The sequence below is a fragment of the Phacochoerus africanus genome, chromosome 3, assembly GCF_016906955.1.
Source record: "Phacochoerus africanus isolate WHEZ1 chromosome 3, ROS_Pafr_v1, whole genome shotgun sequence".
NCBI classification, from domain to species: domain Eukaryota; kingdom Metazoa; phylum Chordata; class Mammalia; order Artiodactyla; family Suidae; genus Phacochoerus; species Phacochoerus africanus.
The window spans coordinates 13,986,313-14,003,721 of NC_062546.1; the positions used below are offsets into that span (position 1 = coordinate 13,986,313).

The window sequence follows — 17,409 nt, forward strand, 5'->3', positions numbered from 1 at the left end:
TGGGAGATCTTGTCTTTTCTAGGGGTGCACCCCCACGGCATATGGAGGTTCCCAGGCTAGGGGTCCAATTGGAGCTACAGCCACAGGCCTACACCACAACCACAGCCACAGCAACACCAGATCTGAGCCACATCTGTGACCTACACCACAGCTCACGGCTACGCTGGATCCTTAACCCATGGAGTGAGGCCATGGATTGAACTCGCGGCCTCATAGTTCCTAGTTGGTTTCGTTAACCACTGAGCCACGACGGAAACCCTCCAATGGCCTTTTAGATTTAGGTTGGCCCCTTCTCTGCCACTGTCCAGGCCGGTAGTCTTGGGAAGGGCCTCAGTGTCCTATGCAGAAGAGGCTCACCATCTTGACCTTGTAGGCTTGTCTCACGGACCAGGGAGGTGGCTCCTGTGACCCAGGGCCATGCACGCAGGGAGAGACTTTTTTTTATCCGTATAATTGACGGCTTATGGGCACAGGTTATATGGTAGAACCTGAAGGAAACCATAAAAGTACAGGGCTTTTTTTTTTTTTTTTTTTAAACTCTACACACATAAATTCGATGATGAATGAAATGGACAAAACCACATACTATCAAAACTCACGCGGGAGAAATAGCTGCAGCTATTAAAGAAATTGAGGTCCTAGTTAAAACCCTCCGGAAAAACCAAATCTCTAGGCCCAGATGGCTTCACTGGGGACTTCCATCAAACATTTCAAGAAGAATAGCACCCATTTGCCACAATCTCTTCCAGAAAACAGAGGAGGAGGCAACATTTTCCAACTCATTCTATGAGGCCGTTCATACTCGCACACCACAGCAGAAAAAGAGAATATTAAAAAAAAAAAACACACCCATTTTTCAAGTAAAAAAAGGTTCATCTTTTATTGGCTCCAGGCAGTTTACGTTCCTTCAAGTGGACCCCGAGCGCTCTTAGAGAAACACTGCATGATTTCTGGGCTGGCCTTTTGAGGTCAGTGGGGCAGGAACTGTTATTCCAGTTTTACAGATGAGCAAACCTCTATTTAGTTCCAAACTATTTCACCGCCCCCAAAGGAAACCCCACACCCATGCAGCAGTGGCTCCCCGTTCGCCCTCCCCTCTGGTCCCTGGTAATGACCCATCTGTAGTCTGTCTCTATGGATTTACCTATTCTGGATATTTCATATAAATAGAATCATACAGCACAGGACCTCTCGGGTCTGGCTTCTCTCCCCTCAGCATAATGTTTTCGGGGTTTGTCCACACTGCAGCGTGGATTAGGTACGCCATTCTTTTTATGGCTGAAACTATTCCATGGTATGAATATCTTATGACTGATGTGTTTATCCATTCATCTGTTGATGGACATTGCCAAAGAGATTCTTTTCTCCCCCCTTTTCTGGCTGTGCCTGTGGCATGCGGGAATTCCCGGGCCAGGGATTGAACTTGGGCCACAGCAGTGACAATGCTGGATTCTTTACCTGCTGAGCCACCAGGGAACCAGGGAACTCCTCCAAAGGGATTCTTTTTTTTTTTTTTTGGTCTTTTTAGGGCTGCACCTGTGGCATATGGAGGTTCCCAGACTAGGGGGACCAAAGGGGAGCTGTAGCCGCTGGCCTATACCACGGCCCCGGCATCGTGGGATCTGAGCCGCATCTGCGACCTACACCACAGCTCATGGCAACGCCGGACTCCTAACCCACTGAGCAAGGCCAGGGATTGAACCCGAGTGCTCATGTTTACTAGTTGGGTTCGTTAACCACTGAGCCACGACGGGAACTCCCAAAGAGATTCTTAAACTTCAGATTTCCCCTTTGAATGAGGCCCCACTGGTGAACCTGCATGAGAGCTTTCTCTCCTCTGAGATCAGAAGGGGCCCACAAGTTCACTAACTCACAGAGGAAGTGTGGGAAGGGGGCATGGTGTGTGTGGGGAGAATGTTCTATTTCCCTGTCAAGTCAGCCCCCCATCCCACTGCACTGACACCTTCCTGCCACTCACTGAGGGGCACCCGCACCACCAGTCTCACGGGAAGTCCAGGGATCTTTGGAGCAAGAGCCCTATTGTTGGGAAATAAGTACCATTAAAAAGTGCCGGGGGCGGGGGTGCTGGGGGGAGACAGGCTTCTCAACCTGCTAGTTAAGTGCAAAGGAAAATTGTTCCCATTATTTAGGTTCACAGGGTGCCTGGGATTTTTTTCCACCACTTAGCATTGTCAGCAGCACTCCCTATATTTACAGCAGACAAAAGAGCCTCTCATTCTAACTCAACCCACCATTTGTTGGAGGGTTTGCCTAGGAGATTTAAATCCCTCTTATTATTATCACTATTATTATTATTTCAGATGCCCTTCACCATTCATTGAAAGGTGGGGCTAGAGAGAAAAAAAAAAAAAATTGGCCCAAGTAGTCTGGGGAAGCAGCCGCATTTGTTAAATTGGGGGGCGGAAAATTCAGAGTACTCAGGAGTCTTAAGGGGCTCAAAACCCCTCAACCTAAGCAGAAACGGCCAGTCTCCAAAGCAGCGGAGAGCACAGGGCTTCAAAGAAAGTCTCTGCTAATGAGTACTTTTCTGACAACCCAGACCATCTCTGAAATATATTTTATGTCGGAAATAATCCTTTAATGCTGTAAACTACATAAGCAGAGGCGCTTGGCATGGAGGCCCCGTGGCTCAGAGAAGCACTATTACAGGGGATTAAGTCTACGAAGGGTACCACCCCCTTGCCCACGGCCTCTCCAGCTGTCATTCACCTCCAGGACCCCTTTGAAGGCGTTTCCACCCTCTTCCTCATCCTCCCCCCCAACCAGAATGACAACGACAGATGTTGGCATGCTGACCTTACCGGATGGAATAAAGCAACCAGTTGAGTCACCACCCCTAGTCCGACACAGAAAATCATCACTGCTAGGAAAGGCCACCCAAAGCCATCATTTTTTTATCAGCCACAAAGACTAAAAGACCTCTGACTTCACTGAAAAGAGAGGTGGGGGGTGGGGGGGTGGGGGGCGGCCAAGGGTGGGCGCAGGGACTGAAATGCAAGGTTTAACCCCCAGTGGGGGAAAGAAATCTCCGACTTCCTCAGAAAATCCTTTCCAAATTGTATTCATCTTGACTTAATCCACATCTACCGAGTGAATTAGGCACTATTTATTTTGAAAATCTATTTTATAGAGTTCCAGGGACTCTGTTTTCCTTGGGCAGGGCTGACTCCATTTCAGAGCTGGAGTTCGTGGCCAGGGCCCCGGCCAGGCCTTTTAAACATCCAAGGTGCTGGTCTCAGATGGTTAACACAATGTAAATAAACACAGCTGAGCCCGGAGACATTGGAAGGTTTTCTCATTAAAGAAATAAAATAAACAGATGGCCTTAAGCACTTTGGCTTGTGTTTGTCAAAGTGTGGAGAGCTCTCGAGGTCGGAATGGCAGACGTGAATTAGAGCCACAGCTCAAGGTAGAGCGGGGTTGGGGTGGGGGGAGGAAGAAAAAGAAAAGAATCTGGTCCTCGGAATTAACTAATCGTCCTCCAGGGAGGGCACTTTTGATGTGAACCTTAGCAACTTCTACAAATAGTCTTTAACTGCTGGGTCATAAAACCGGGGGTTTTGATTTCTTCTCAGTTTGTAAAGCAGGACCGGACAGGCCAAGCCGTGTATGGCCAACTGGATCTGATTGAATCCGGATGGCACTGTGCTGGGTATTGGATTCCGGAATCTGAGCCGGAATCACGTAATGACACCCGCCGAGGGATGGGGGAGGACCGGGGCTGGTTGGAGAGGGCAGGGGAGCTGTGGCAGGGTGGGTGGGGAGGGGAGGGGTGTGCCCAGCCGGGATCTGGCCAGGCCCTCGACCCGGCCTCTTCCACGTACGCAAAGAGGCTGGCAGGCTGGCGGGATCCAGGAGAAAAATGGATGAATTCATGGCTTACATCTCGCTTGACAGACTAAGGTGTGAAGGTGCCAAGTTTAAATGTCCATTCTGGTTCAGTACCTCCGGGCAAGGACCTGAGACTCTGCATGTCTAACAGCCCCCTGCTGATGTGTTCTCTGGACCACATTTCAAGGGGCCGGGGGGGCTTATGTTACAACAGGGGTCTGGCAATGAGGAGCTTCGGTTCTGCTAAGAACCCATCGTGCAGATGTGCCACCCTTCAAGCCTCCTCAATTCTCAGTTGACGTCTCCCCTGAAGCAGACCCTGAGCCCAAGATTCAGGTACAAGCAGTTTATCTGGGAGGGGACCCCAGGAGGCACTGGTGACAGAGTATGGAAGGGGGGGGAGGGGAAGGAAATCTACAGGGCAGGTAGATGAGCCGGAGGCGGCTGTGAGCTCCCTGCCTCTGACCCCAGAGTGTCGCAGGTACTTGAAAGAGAAGCCATCCTGCCTGCAGAAACGGGGAAGGCTCCAGGCGTAAAGGTGCGGTGTTAACAGCATCTGCTCCCGTGAAAGTTCAACCCTAGCCATTGAATGATGATGACGATGTTATTTTACCATCAAATCATCACACCGGGAGATGAATAATTGCAACTGTGTTATGGCAAGTCCCCTGGCGCCATGAGTCATCTCCACAGGGTGTTTTGATCTAGGGGGGACGACTGGGGAGACGTTTTCCTAAGGACAATAGCACAGCTTCTGTTTTATTTGTTGGGGGAGGGGAGGTGGTAGGATTTCAAGCACATTGGGTGGACAGCATTCCCAGCCATGAACAAGACAGGGGATCTTTAGGAAGTAAAGAGCCTGCGTTTTGGAACCACCTGGCAAAGCTTAGAATCTGGCAGGAGGGAACCAGGGACTCTTATGTCTCAGAGTCCACTCGGAGGACCAGGAGGGCTTGGGACCCTTAATTGCTGCCCCCTATAGCCCACCCACTCTGGGCACAGCCGGGCACTGGCAGGTCACAAATGTAAATGCCTCTGGGGGGAGGGGTGAAGGAGGCACCATAGCCCCACCGCCCACAGCCTGGGTAGGATGTATAACCCTAAGGAGTGAAGGGGGCTGAGGTGAACCCCAGGGCATGTGTCTTGGTCAAGGGTCCCTACTCTTGGAAAGCTCACGCTTGGTATTGTCAGACCCACCTCTTTTCCAAGAGAAATGAGACATACAGATTTTCATGTAAAATACCCAGATTAAAAAATATTAGCAATGACAGAGTTCCTGCTGTGTGGGTTAAGGATCTGGAATTGCTGCAGCTGTGGCATAGGTCACAAATGTGGCTCGGATTTGATGATTCGATTCCTGGCCTGGAAGCTTCCATATGCTGTGGGTGTGGCCAAAAAATTATTAGCAATGAATTTAGAACTTAAGGAAATGCCAGGGAGCCAACTTGTCTTCAGGCCAGAGTTGGCACCCCCCCACATTGCTAGTTGGAAACCTGTAATCTCTTCAGAGTGAGCAGAGCCTGGCTCTTTTAAAGGGGTGATGGGGAGAGAAACCTTGGATTGGATTCTGCTCAGGTGGGCATTCAGGGTCCCAGGTCCCCCACTGGCCACCAAAGTGTCCCTGGCCCCAAGCCTGCCTGGAGGGGCCACTTGCTCAACATTCTTTGCTGAGCCTCTGCTGGGAGCCCAGCTCCGGGTGAGGTCAGGCCAGGCTGGTACCCAGCATCCTGGCCTCAGAGGGATGCCGAGAGGCCCCCCTCTTGTCATGTGTGTGGTTATTTGTTCCCTGCAGAGCAGGGGCCCTGGAATCTCATTTCTGCAGCACTTGCAACCACACACCCTGAAAGCTCCCTACCCGCAAGCTATTTATTTATTTGTTTATTCAACAAATATTTATCAAGTGGATGTGCCAGGCGCTGCTGGCTGCCAGGGGGTGAAGTTATGAAGCATTAAGTCCTGTCTGTGTGCTCTCGGACCTCAGTCAAGCAGAAGAGTTCACTCCAATGGCTTTCTTTCTTTCTTTTTTTTTTGGCCGTGCCAGAGGCATGTGGAAGTTCCTGGGCTGGAATTCGAACCTGAGCCACAGCTGTGACAATGCAGAATCTTTTAACTGCTAGGCCACCAGGGAACTCCTCCAATGGCTTTTAATTTTTACCCTGAGGACAGTCACATGGATCATGGGGAATGACATTTAGATACATGATTCAGAGCAGTGGGCCACCTGCTGGCTTTCCTCTCTTCCATGTTGGCGACCTTGGCTGAACCATGCCACCTCTATGAGCCTCAGTTTTTCCAACGGGTATATAAGGAGCAATCACGCCTTACAGGCTTGTGGTGTAAAGCTCAGCGCAGTTCATAAAGGATGCTCGTCACAGCTCTGTCTGTGCTGGTGGGGAGCCGGGAGGGCATGGTGTCCTTTCTGCAGGGAGCTGGGATAAGGAAGACGTGGGACCATGGGATTCGGAGCAGGAGATGGATGTAGGGTTTCTCAGTCATGGCACTATGGACACTGGGGCCAGATAATTCTCTGTTGTGGGGGCTGTCCTGTGCATTGCAGGATGTTTAGCAGCATCCCTGGCCTCTACCCACTAGATGCAAACTCCAAGGCATGACAATCAGAAATGACTGACATCACCGAATGTCACTTGAGGGGCAAAGCCACCTCCAACTGAGAACCAGTGAGTTAGAGAAACGGAGTTGGACATATAGTAACATGGAGGGACCTAGGATCACAGTCCAGAGGAAGAAAAGTGAGAAATAAAGGGTATTTAAATAAGGTCATTTGCAGACAGAAGAAATAAATGCACACAAGAAGACAATACATATTTTACCTGGAAGTAAACAAAAGACTATACAACAAAGTAGTGCGTGTGGGGCGGGGGGAAGAAGAGTCCAAATGGGTCTATAAAGAAACATATATTTGCACCCACGTGAAACAAGAAAGAGGCCTGTGTGGGCAAAGAGTGTAACTCCCTGTCAGCACTTCAAGTCCAACTCAAAAAAAAAAAAAAAAAAACCCTATGTTTATAGCAGAGTACTTAGCATATACTGAATGTGCAAAGGTGGGAGAATTTTTTCAAGAGGAATCTGCTAATTGGCAGTAGAGGAAGAAGAGGTCAGGTCCCTTCAGAGGGAGACCATGGACAGAAAGTAAGACATCTCTGTAGCCCAGGGGGGTGAGAGTCAGGAATCACTTTGCATTCTACAGCTGTGGTTAGTTCTGCCTCCCAAAACTGCTTCTCATCTTCCTCATCTACCTGGTTCAAAATGACTGTTACAATAGCGCCCCCCTGCCCCGGTCTCCTGCTTCCCATCTTTCTCCCTCCATCCCTGTGGTTTACTTTCCTGGGGAGCAGCCAGAGGAATTTGTTAGAAATATAACTTAGACCCTATCCATCCTCTATTTCAAACCTCATGGCTCCCACTTCTGAGTAAAAGCTAGCTGAGTCACCACTTTCTCCCTCACTTGTTCTGCTCCAACTATGCTAGCTTCCCTCATATCCACCAGGCAAACATCTGTCTCAGGGCCTTTGCACTTGCTGTTCCCTCTTGCTCTTCCACCAGATATCGGTTCCTCCACTTCTTTTTAAGCCTTTTTTTAAAATTCAGCTTCCCCATGAGGGCTCCTTCCCTGGCCACGTTTCATCAAGTTTAATTTCAACCCCATCCCTCTACGACACTTCTGAAGGACATCATCAATAAGGTGAAAAGACAATACACAGAATGGGAGAAAATATTTGCAAATCACCTATCTAGTAATGGACTGCTATCCAGAATACATAAAGAACTCTTACAATTCAACAATAAAAAGACAAATAAATCAAATAAAAAACAGGCAAAGGGAGGAGTTCTCTTGTGGCACAGCAGGTTAAGGATCCGGCCATTGTCACTGTAGTGGCTCAGATTGCTGCCGTGGTATGGGCTCATCCCTGGCCCAGTAACTTCCAAATGCCAAGGGTGTAGCTGAAAAAGAAAAAGAAAAACAAAAACAAAACAAAAAAAAAACAGGCAAAAGGAGCATCAACAGATGAATGGATAAAGAAGATGTGGTGTGTACACACACACAGTGGAATATTACTCAGCCATAAAAAGAATGAAATAAGCTATTTGCAGCAAGGCGGATGGATCTAGAGATTATTGTGCTAAGTGGAGTAAATCAGAAAGGGAAAGGCAATGGAGTTCCTGTTGTGGCGCAGTGGTTAACGAATCCCACTAGGAACCATGAGGTTGCGGGTTCGGTCCCTGCCCTTGCTCAGTGGGTTAAGGATCTGGCGTTGCTGTGAGCTGTGGTGTAGGTTGCAGATGCGGCTCGGATCCATTGCTGCTGTGGCTCTGGTGTAGGCTGGTGGCTACAGCTCCGATTCAACTCCTAGCCTGGGAACCTCCATATGCCGTGGGAGTGGCCCAAGAAATAGCAAAAAAAAGACAAAAAAAAAAAAAGAAAGGGAAAGGCAAATACCATAAGATATCACTTATATGTGGAATCTAAAATATGGCACAAATGAATGGATTTATAAAACAGAAATGACTCACAGACATAGAAAACAAATTTATGCTCACCAAAGGGGAAAGGCAGGAGGAGGGATACATTAGGAGTTTGAGATTAAAAGATACAAACTACTATCTATAAAATAGATCAACAACAAAGTCCTACTGTATTGCGTAGGAAACTATATTCAATATCTTGCAATAAACTATAATGGAAAAGAATATGAAAAAGAATATATATATGTGTGTGTAACTGAATCACTTTGCTCTATATCAGAAACTAACACGACATTGTAAATCAACTATACTTCGGTGACAAAATGGACAAGGGATTTAATAATTATTTCTCCAAAGAGGGTTCTACAAATGGCTAATAAGCACATGAAAACATGATTAGTCATTAGTCATTACGGGGAATGCAAACCCAAACCATGAGATGCCACTTCACTTTCGCTGAGTAGGTGGAAGCAAAAAGACAATAACAAGGGCTGGCAAGGATGTGGAGAAATTGGAGCCTTATACCCTGCTTATGGGAATGTAAAATGGTACAACTACTCTGGAAAAGAGTCTGGTAATTTCTTTTTTTTCCCCTTTCCTTTCTTTTTTGCTTTACGGGCTGCACGTGCAGCATGTGGAAGTTCCCAGGCTAGGGGCTGAATCAGAGCTGCAGCTGCCGGCCTACACCACAGCCACAGCCACCTGGAATCTGAGCTGCATCTTCGACGTACACCATAGCTCCCAGCAATACAGGATCCTTAACCCACTGAGCTGAGGCGAGGGATTGAACCCACATCCTCATGGATACTAGTTGGGTTCATTTCTGCTGAGCCACAATGGGAACTCCCGAGTCTGGCGAATTTTTAAAGGGTTAAATAGAGTTTCCATATATCCTGGCAGTTCCACTCCTATGTGTATGTACCTGAGAACTGAAAACACGTCCATGCAAAAACTTACACACATATGTTCACAGCAGCATTATTTATAATAGCCAAAAACCCAACTGCCATCAACTGGTGAATGGACAGACAAAAATGTGGTATATCTATACACTGGAAAATTACACAAAAACAAAAACAAATGAAACACTGATACATGCTAATACATGGATGAATGTTGAAAACATGATGCTCAGTGAAAGAAGCCAGTTACAAAAGACCACACACGGTGTGACTCCATTTAAAAGCAATGTCCAGAAGAGGCAAATCTAGAGAGACAGAAAGTAGATTAGTGGTTGCCAGGGGCTGGGGGAGGAGGAAATGGAGAGAGATTAGTAATGGTTTGGGGTTTCTTTTTTCTTTTTCGTCTTTTGTCTTTCTAGGGCCACACCCGTGGCACATGGAGGTTCCCAAGCTAGGTGTTGAATAGGAGCTGTTGCCGCCATCCTACACCACAGCACCACCAGATCCAAGCCATGTCTGTGACCTACACCACGGCTCATGGCAATGCTGGATCCTTAACCCACTGAGCAAGGCCAGGGATTGAACCTGTATCCTCATGGAGGCTAGTCAGAATCATTTCTGCTGAGCCACAATGGGTACTCTGGGTTTGGGGTTTCTTTTTGGGGTGAGGAAAACATTCTAAAACTTGTACAACTCAACACCAAAAAAACCAACCACCCAATGGAGAAATGGGCAAAAGACCTAAATAGTCCATTCTCCAAGGAAGATATATACAGATGGCCAACAAGCACATGAAAAAATCCTCAACATCCCTGATTATTAGAGAAATGCAAATCAAAACTACCATGAGATACCACCTCACACCAGTAAGAATGGCCATCATTAATAAGTCCACAAATAACAAGTGCTGGAAGGGTTGTGGAGAAAAGGGAACCCTCCTGCACTGTTGGTGGGAATGTAAGCTGGTACAACCACTATGGAGAACAGTATAGGTACCTTAGAAATCTATACGTAGAACTACCATATGACTCAGCAGTCCCACTCTTGGGCATATATCCAGACAAAACTTTCCTTAAAAAAGACACATGTACCCACATGTTCATTGCAGCACTATTCACAATAGCCAAGACATGGAAACAACCAAATATCTATCGACAGATGATTGGATTAGGAAGATGTGGTATATATACACAATGGAATACTACTCAGCCATAAAAAAGAATAACATAATGCCATTTGCATCAACATGGATAGAACTAGAGACTCTCATAATGAGTGAAGTAAGTCAGAAAGAGAAAGACAAATACCATATGATATCACTTATAACTGGAATCTAATATACAGCACAAATGAATGTTTCCACAGAAAAGAAAATCATAGACTTGGAGAATAACAGACTTGTGGCTGTCTGGGGGGAGAGGGAGGAAGTGGGAGGGATCAGGAGCTTGGGGTTAACGGATGCAAACTATTGCTCTTGGAGTGGATTTACAAGGAGATCCTGCTGTGTAGCATTGAGAACTATGTCTAGATACTTACATCGCAATACAACAATGGGAGGAAAAAGTACGTATACATGTGTGTGTAACTTGGCCCCCATGCTGTACAGTGGAACAAAAGTACATAAAAATAAATAAATTAAAAAAAATTAGATGCAGTGATGGTTGCACAACGCTGTGAATATACTAAAAACCAATGACTTACACACAGTGTAATGGTAGTATGTGGATTATATCTCCATAAAGCTGCTATTAAAAAACACACACATACAGATGGGCCTAGAGCTGAGTTTCCTATTGGTACTGAGCTGCCTAGAAGGCAGAGCACAAAAGGAGGAGTCCGGGCTGACCCGCTGTGAACCCAGAAAGACTGCTGTTCAATGCTATTAGGAGCCCTTCCAGGCCACAGGCAAAGGCTCCTGACCACCTTGCATTTGTCTAATCCTGGCTGGAAAAAAGAGAGTTCAGGGACTGTGGGGAGATGGGGCAGGAGGAGAGGTTAGGAAAGAGGCGGTAATCGTTGGCGGCTCCCGCTCTCCAGGGAATTCTAATGGATCCACAAGACGCGGGGAAGTACAGCTACCAAAGGGATGCTCTGGCTTTGAGCACTGGGTAGGAAGAGATGGAAAGGAAGTGGAGAGATGACAGCCTTGAGCAGCACATGCCCTGATTGGGAACAGGAAGAGAGCCCAGTTTCTGTTTTAAAATTTATACACTCTGTTTTGAATCATTCCTTAATCATTTTAGCTCTGTTGGTCTTATTTCCCCAAGTAAACAGTGAGTCGCTCCTTTCGCTGGGACCACAGCTGGTATGATTTCTGCTTCCTGGACAGTGCTCAACTCAATGGCCACAGGCGAAGAGCTGCTAGTACCTTGGTGAAGATGTACAGAGGGCCATGACCTTCAGAGTCCACTCTGGACACACCTCGCACTCCACAATCCTCACCATCTTCTGGAAAGAGCACTTTAGTTTCTTCTAGGGGACCATTCTACCCTAACTCCATCCATTTGACTAGGATGGAGCTGATCCACTCCTCTCCTCCCTCCAAGCAAGGGATGGACTCTTGATCTAGGCTGGCTACTAAGAGCCACAGAGTTTAATGTATGGATGGGCATTTGACCCATTTGGGGCCAATGGGATTCAAGCCTAGGAGTCGTGCTGGCATTTGGGAAGTTCTTTTTCAGCTGGGATTGCTGAGAGGGAGTTGCCACATGGGAAAAGTCAGCAAAGGGATGCAGAAAGACAAAGTCCTGAGAATACTGCTTGAACTTCTGGATCCAGATCAACCTGAATCCCATTACCCCCTGGGTTTTTTGATTATGGTCATCTAATAAATTCCCTTTTTAGCTTAAACGCTCCGTGTTTCAAATTGAGTCCTGTTTGGTACCAGCTATTAACAATAAGCTCCACAGGTCTGCAACTATTGGAAGAGCACAAAGAGAAAGTTCTGCGGACAAAAATCAAGGCCACATATTTTAGTTCTATTATGAATACCATGACTGCATAACCTCCCTGTGTCTCAGTCACTCTGTCTGCAGAATGGGACTCACTCTCCTTCTCCTCCTCCTCCAGATACTCTCTACTTCTCCCACCTCCAAGTTTATAGCTGTATCCCAGACCTCTCTTTGAAGCTTAGACCGGCAAATACAGTTTCCCTCTAGGTCTCTTGAACAGAACTAATTTTATTCTTCCTCAACAATTATTTTCTCTTTCCTTGTTCCTCCTCTTCTTATACGGTACTTTGTGCTAGAAAAAGCCAGCTGTCCTCTAATAGCCCCTTTTCTTTCTTCCTCTCAGAAAAATAGAATCCTCGAATTTTAATGGTGCACATGACTGGACTACATTTTCCAGACTCCCTTGCAGCTAGAGGTGGTCATGTGATCAAATTCTAGCCAATGGCATGTGAGCAGAAATGCTTTGTGCAACTTCTGGGTCTGGCCCTTCAAAGAGAAAAAAAAGTCAAAATGAAAAAGAGAGGGGTCAAGTCCCCTTTTCCTGCCCCCTTCTCACTGGCTGGAAAGCAGACATGGGGGTGAGCTATGTTTCATCTTGCTAATGAGGGCAATGCTCCAGAGACAGCAGAGAATAAGCTTGAACTACTTATGTCTGGCCAGTAAGGTGAGAGAAATAAACTTCTATCTTGTTTAAGCCACAGGTAATGTAGGTCTCTCGTAGGGTGGCTGGACTTAGCAAAACCAACCAGCCAACCTTATTCTTCACCTAAGAGCGAGCCAGAGGAGGGAGTAGAAAATTCTAGAAGAGGAATGATGATGGCACAGGAGACCTGGGGGCTCCAAGAGCATTCCACCTTAGTTTTCCTTGGATATTCTAAGAGGCAAGGGAGCCTGAGATCTGCCTTTTTAAATCTCTGAATGACCTCACTCTCTCTGGGCCTCAGTTTCTCCTACTGTACCATGGAGACTAATTGGACACGATGGTCTCCTCGGCCCTTCCAGATCTGACCTTCTGTGGTTCTGTAATTCTAGGACGGATGTTGAAACTCAGATGCCAATGGAGCCAGGAGGGTGCCCCAAATGGGTTAAACAGGCCAGGTGGGGCTGTGCATGGGCTGGAGAGCATACACCCCCGCTAACTGGGCTGTTGCTACTCAGCTCCTGCTGATTGCTGCCACATGGGAATGTAGGATCGCCAGATTTTCTAATTTTTCAAGAAGAGTTGGAAATCTCAATTGTTTTGGTCTGTGCAATCTCCTGATTTTTTTAAATGTTGGCGACAAATTCACATTTTTTCGAACACTCTAGGGGCCAAACACAAATGTCTGCAGGCGGAATTTGGCGGGTAGCCCCTAGTTAGGAATTTTTTGTATTGATACTATTTTCTTTCCTTCTTTCCTTCATTCAGCAAATATTTATTTGATGCCTACTAAGCAGGGGGCACCGTTCTATGCTCTGGGGACAAAGCAGGGAACACAACAGGAAAAAAAAAGTGCCTGTCGTCAGGCAGCTTTCATTCTAGATAACTGTCCTGATTCATTCATGCAACAAATATTTATGAGCAATCTGATCCATGTACTATCTTTAGTTGGGTTGATAAAAAACGTTCATGGGAGTTCCCATTATGGTTCAGTGGTTAACGAACCCAACTAGTATCTGTGAGGACGCGTGTTTGATCCCTGGCCTCGCTCAGTGGGTTAAGGATCCCGCATTGCTGTGGCTGTGGTGTAGGCTGGCAGCAATAGCTCTGATTTGACCCCTAGCTTGGGAACCTCCATATGCTGTGGGTGCGGCCCTAAAGATAAAAAAAAAAAAAAAAAAAGTTCATGGTCTTTGCCCTTAGGGCACATACAGCTTAGAATGGAGGCAGAGAAGAAGTATAAAGTTATAATATAAATGAAAAATAGGGTTTTGGTGGGAGATGCAATTTTTTTTTTGCCATTTCTTGGGCCGCTCCTGCGGCATATGGAGGCTCCCAGGCTAGGGGTCGAATCGGAGCTGTAGCCACCGGCCTACACCAGAGCCACAGCAATGCCAGATCCGAGCCGCGTCTGCAACCTACACCACAGCTCATGGCAACGCCGGATCCTTAACCCACTGAGTGAGGCCAGGGACTGAACCTGCAACCTCATGGTTCCTAGTTGGATTCATTAACCACTGAGCCACGACGGGAACTCTGGGAGATGCAATTTAGATGGAGGCGAATACGTAGCAAAGTCCTCTTGGAGGAAGCTACATTGAAAATGGGAACCGAAAGGTAAGTTTAATTTAACCTAGTACATGAACTTTCTAGAACATTCTAGATTATAGCACACGTTTCCAGTGTGTCCCTTCTGCCTGTCCTCTCAGCCTGTGGAGGCTTTCTCCTGTTAGGGTTTCCTAACAGAATGTGATTGCTTGCCCTACGGTTTTCATGGGACAAGGAGGACAGGGAGATAATACCCCTAGAAGAAGTTCTCAACCCACAATGGAAGGGAATTTGTAGATAAGTATCCCAGAACCCTCTCTCCTTGGGGGGATAACTGAGTTGTGTTCCAGAATCTTCCAGAGGGTCCCCAGTGGTTCTACAGTTATAACTATTCACATACACTGTACTGGCTGCTTTCCCTTCCCTATCGCAAGTTCCTACTCTGCCCCCGGTGCCCCCTGGGGTCACCCCCCAACTAAACTACCAGCACTCACTCCTGGTCTCAGGCTCTGTTTCTGGGAGAAACTCAGCATAGACCAGAGAGATCACGGCAGGTTCCGAGGACAGGAAACAAGTCAGGACAGGTCGTGGGAAAGGGGCTGGGGAGTGGGGCAGGGGCCAGCTTGGGAGGGGTCTTGGAGGCCGGGGTTAGGGTCTGTCGATGGGGAAGCCACTGATGATTTTTCAGTAGAGGAGTGACCAGACTTATGTGTTAGGATGACCCCTCAGTAGGGGGCTGGGTGACCAGACTGCTGGAGGGGAAGATGGCTGGGATTAGGTGGTACAGTTGGACAGGGGTGGTTGGCAATGAGGAATGACATGGACCAAGTGACACGGGGCCCAGAACAGACAAAGCCCATAATTTGGTTTAAAGAGGGGTGGTAAGACACAGACACAAAAGTCATATCCACGATGACGAAACCCTGTACAGTTCATGGGAACTGAATTGCTGCATGAAGCTATGGAACATCCTGAAGGGCCAGAAGAGTGAAGGAATGACTTTATCATGTTGCTTAAAAACCAAAGAACACCAGCTTGGGTGGGCAACTCACTACGGAGTGCCTTTGAGAGAGCCCAACTTTTTGCAATGGCTGCCAGGTCCACTCTGGTTGCTTTTGGCAGCTCTCGACTCTGCCATCCTTTACCTAAGCTGTGTACGTTCCAAAACTCATGCCGGATTTCCCACAGGCACTGCTAGACATATTAACGGCATTCCTCCTCGGCAAGAGATTTCTGCACCACCAACACCATTTTTATATTCTTTACAACCTAACAGCAGACGATAAATCTATCTTGCTAATTACACATCCAGCTTGTTATAACCCTCATAAAAAACATGAGCAGCTGGAAAAGCCATGAGGTGATGTCAAATCATATTCCTGGTCTCTAAACAGAAACAGAAATATTTTCCAGGCGCTGGTGAGCCGCACGGTTCCCACTCATGCGTGGAGGCAGCTGCCAATGAGTCGCTTACCTCGGATGAGCCGATCGAGCGTCTGGCCCTGTCCCCTCCACCTCTACCTGTCTCCCCGAAGAAAAGAGGGTGAACGTTTGGAGCATCCAGATTTGGTTTGATAAGAAGCCCACAGGATGAATGCAAAGCATCAGCAGGGTTTGGGTTTGAGCAGTTGGGTTCATGTTCGCGTTATTAAGGTGGTTTGACCTTTCTTGCGAATATCACCAGTCAACTGGCAACATGTGCCCCAAATTCTCACTGGATGGTTCCCTGACACAATTTGTCGATGGTACATTTGCAAAGCTGTTGCTGAGATCCATGCCGGAGCTGACAAAATGCCTCCCCCTCATCTCAGCAAAAAGGAAGGAAAATTAAATTCATCTGCCGGAGACACTAAGATAAACAAGAGGGAAGAAGGAAAGTACTTTACCTCGTTTCCCAGCTAGGATTACTGGTTTTGGCTGCAGCGTCTCCTAGCCCTCTTAGGAGGAGGGAGACAGCCCAAGATTACAAGCTTATATCCTATCAAGTGGATGTTGAACGCGTCATGTGTTGGAAGAAAAGGCATGGGAGACAATAGGGGAAGCTAATTAAAATTTCACATGTCAAGGGAAAACTCCATAGGACTTCTCAAACCCGGGCTGACCCAAAGGGGGCAGCTTTCGTTGGAGGAGCCGTCTCATCAGCTGCCCCCACAATTCCCAGGACAAACCAGCTGGATGGACTGTCATGTCGAAAAAAAAAAAGAGAGACAAAAATGGATTCTTACCTTCCCGTATCTGGAGGCAAAAGTCCCCGTGAGTAAGGAGTGAAAAATAATTATTGTCTCATCCAAGTCCCACACGAACACACGCTGTGATGAGAAAGGGAGAGAAGGGAGACAAAGGCACTTGCTTGCATCTGAATTAAATGTCTGCAGAAATTAATTCCCTGAGCGGAAGAAGAGGTCTTAAAAAACATTATCTTTAAGTAATAAAACATGTGACTCACTCACTGCTGCGTCCTTGAGTCCCCATCCAACCCCAGCCGTGTACAGTGTATTCTGAAGGCCAATTCTGGGGTTCCTATCAACACTTAGATGCCAGAACCAGGAAGCCTGTTCTTGCCTTTCACGTAAAAGCTCAAAATAGGAGGCGCTCAGTCCAAAAACAACAAGAAAAATCGTATAACTCATTTGACAAAATGAAATACTACCATGTTACCTCCACGGCTCACCGCACGCCCAGCTCCTTCTAAACGTTTCTGTTTCTAGCAATTCTCGTGATCACCTCCGTTATCTCTAAATAACGTACTTTTACTACTGGCTTGCCAGCTTTAGACCGTATCTTTCGACTGGGCGATATGAAAGATGAGGGTTTAGCTCACAGTAATCTCCCTCCTTTCTCCAGAATTTTATGTTTTTCACATATGTGCACCCCTCTATTTCCAATTCTTACCCGCTCTGGATATTTTCTCTTGGCTAAAACAGTAAACCCGATATGGAAGCTATGGATATTGGTGTCCCTGCCCTTTTCACCACCTCCTCCTCTCCCCAGAATCTCAGCTTTAGCTTTACTCTTGCATTGTCAACGTGGA

The 17,409-nt window shown here is 47.0% G+C and overlaps 1 protein-coding gene across 3 annotated transcripts in view; it reads right to left on the minus strand.

The window, feature by feature from the left end:
* EYA2 (EYA transcriptional coactivator and phosphatase 2) overlaps positions 1-17,409 on the minus strand; it is a 278,029-nt gene that overhangs the window by 73,230 nt on the left and 187,390 nt on the right. For all 3 annotated transcript variants that reach the window (XM_047770951.1, XM_047770952.1, XM_047770950.1), the window contains one exon: positions 16,604-16,687. In XM_047770951.1, coding sequence (XP_047626907.1) covers positions 16,604-16,687 — 84 coding nt within the window. The remainder of the gene's footprint in view (positions 1-16,603; positions 16,688-17,409) is intronic.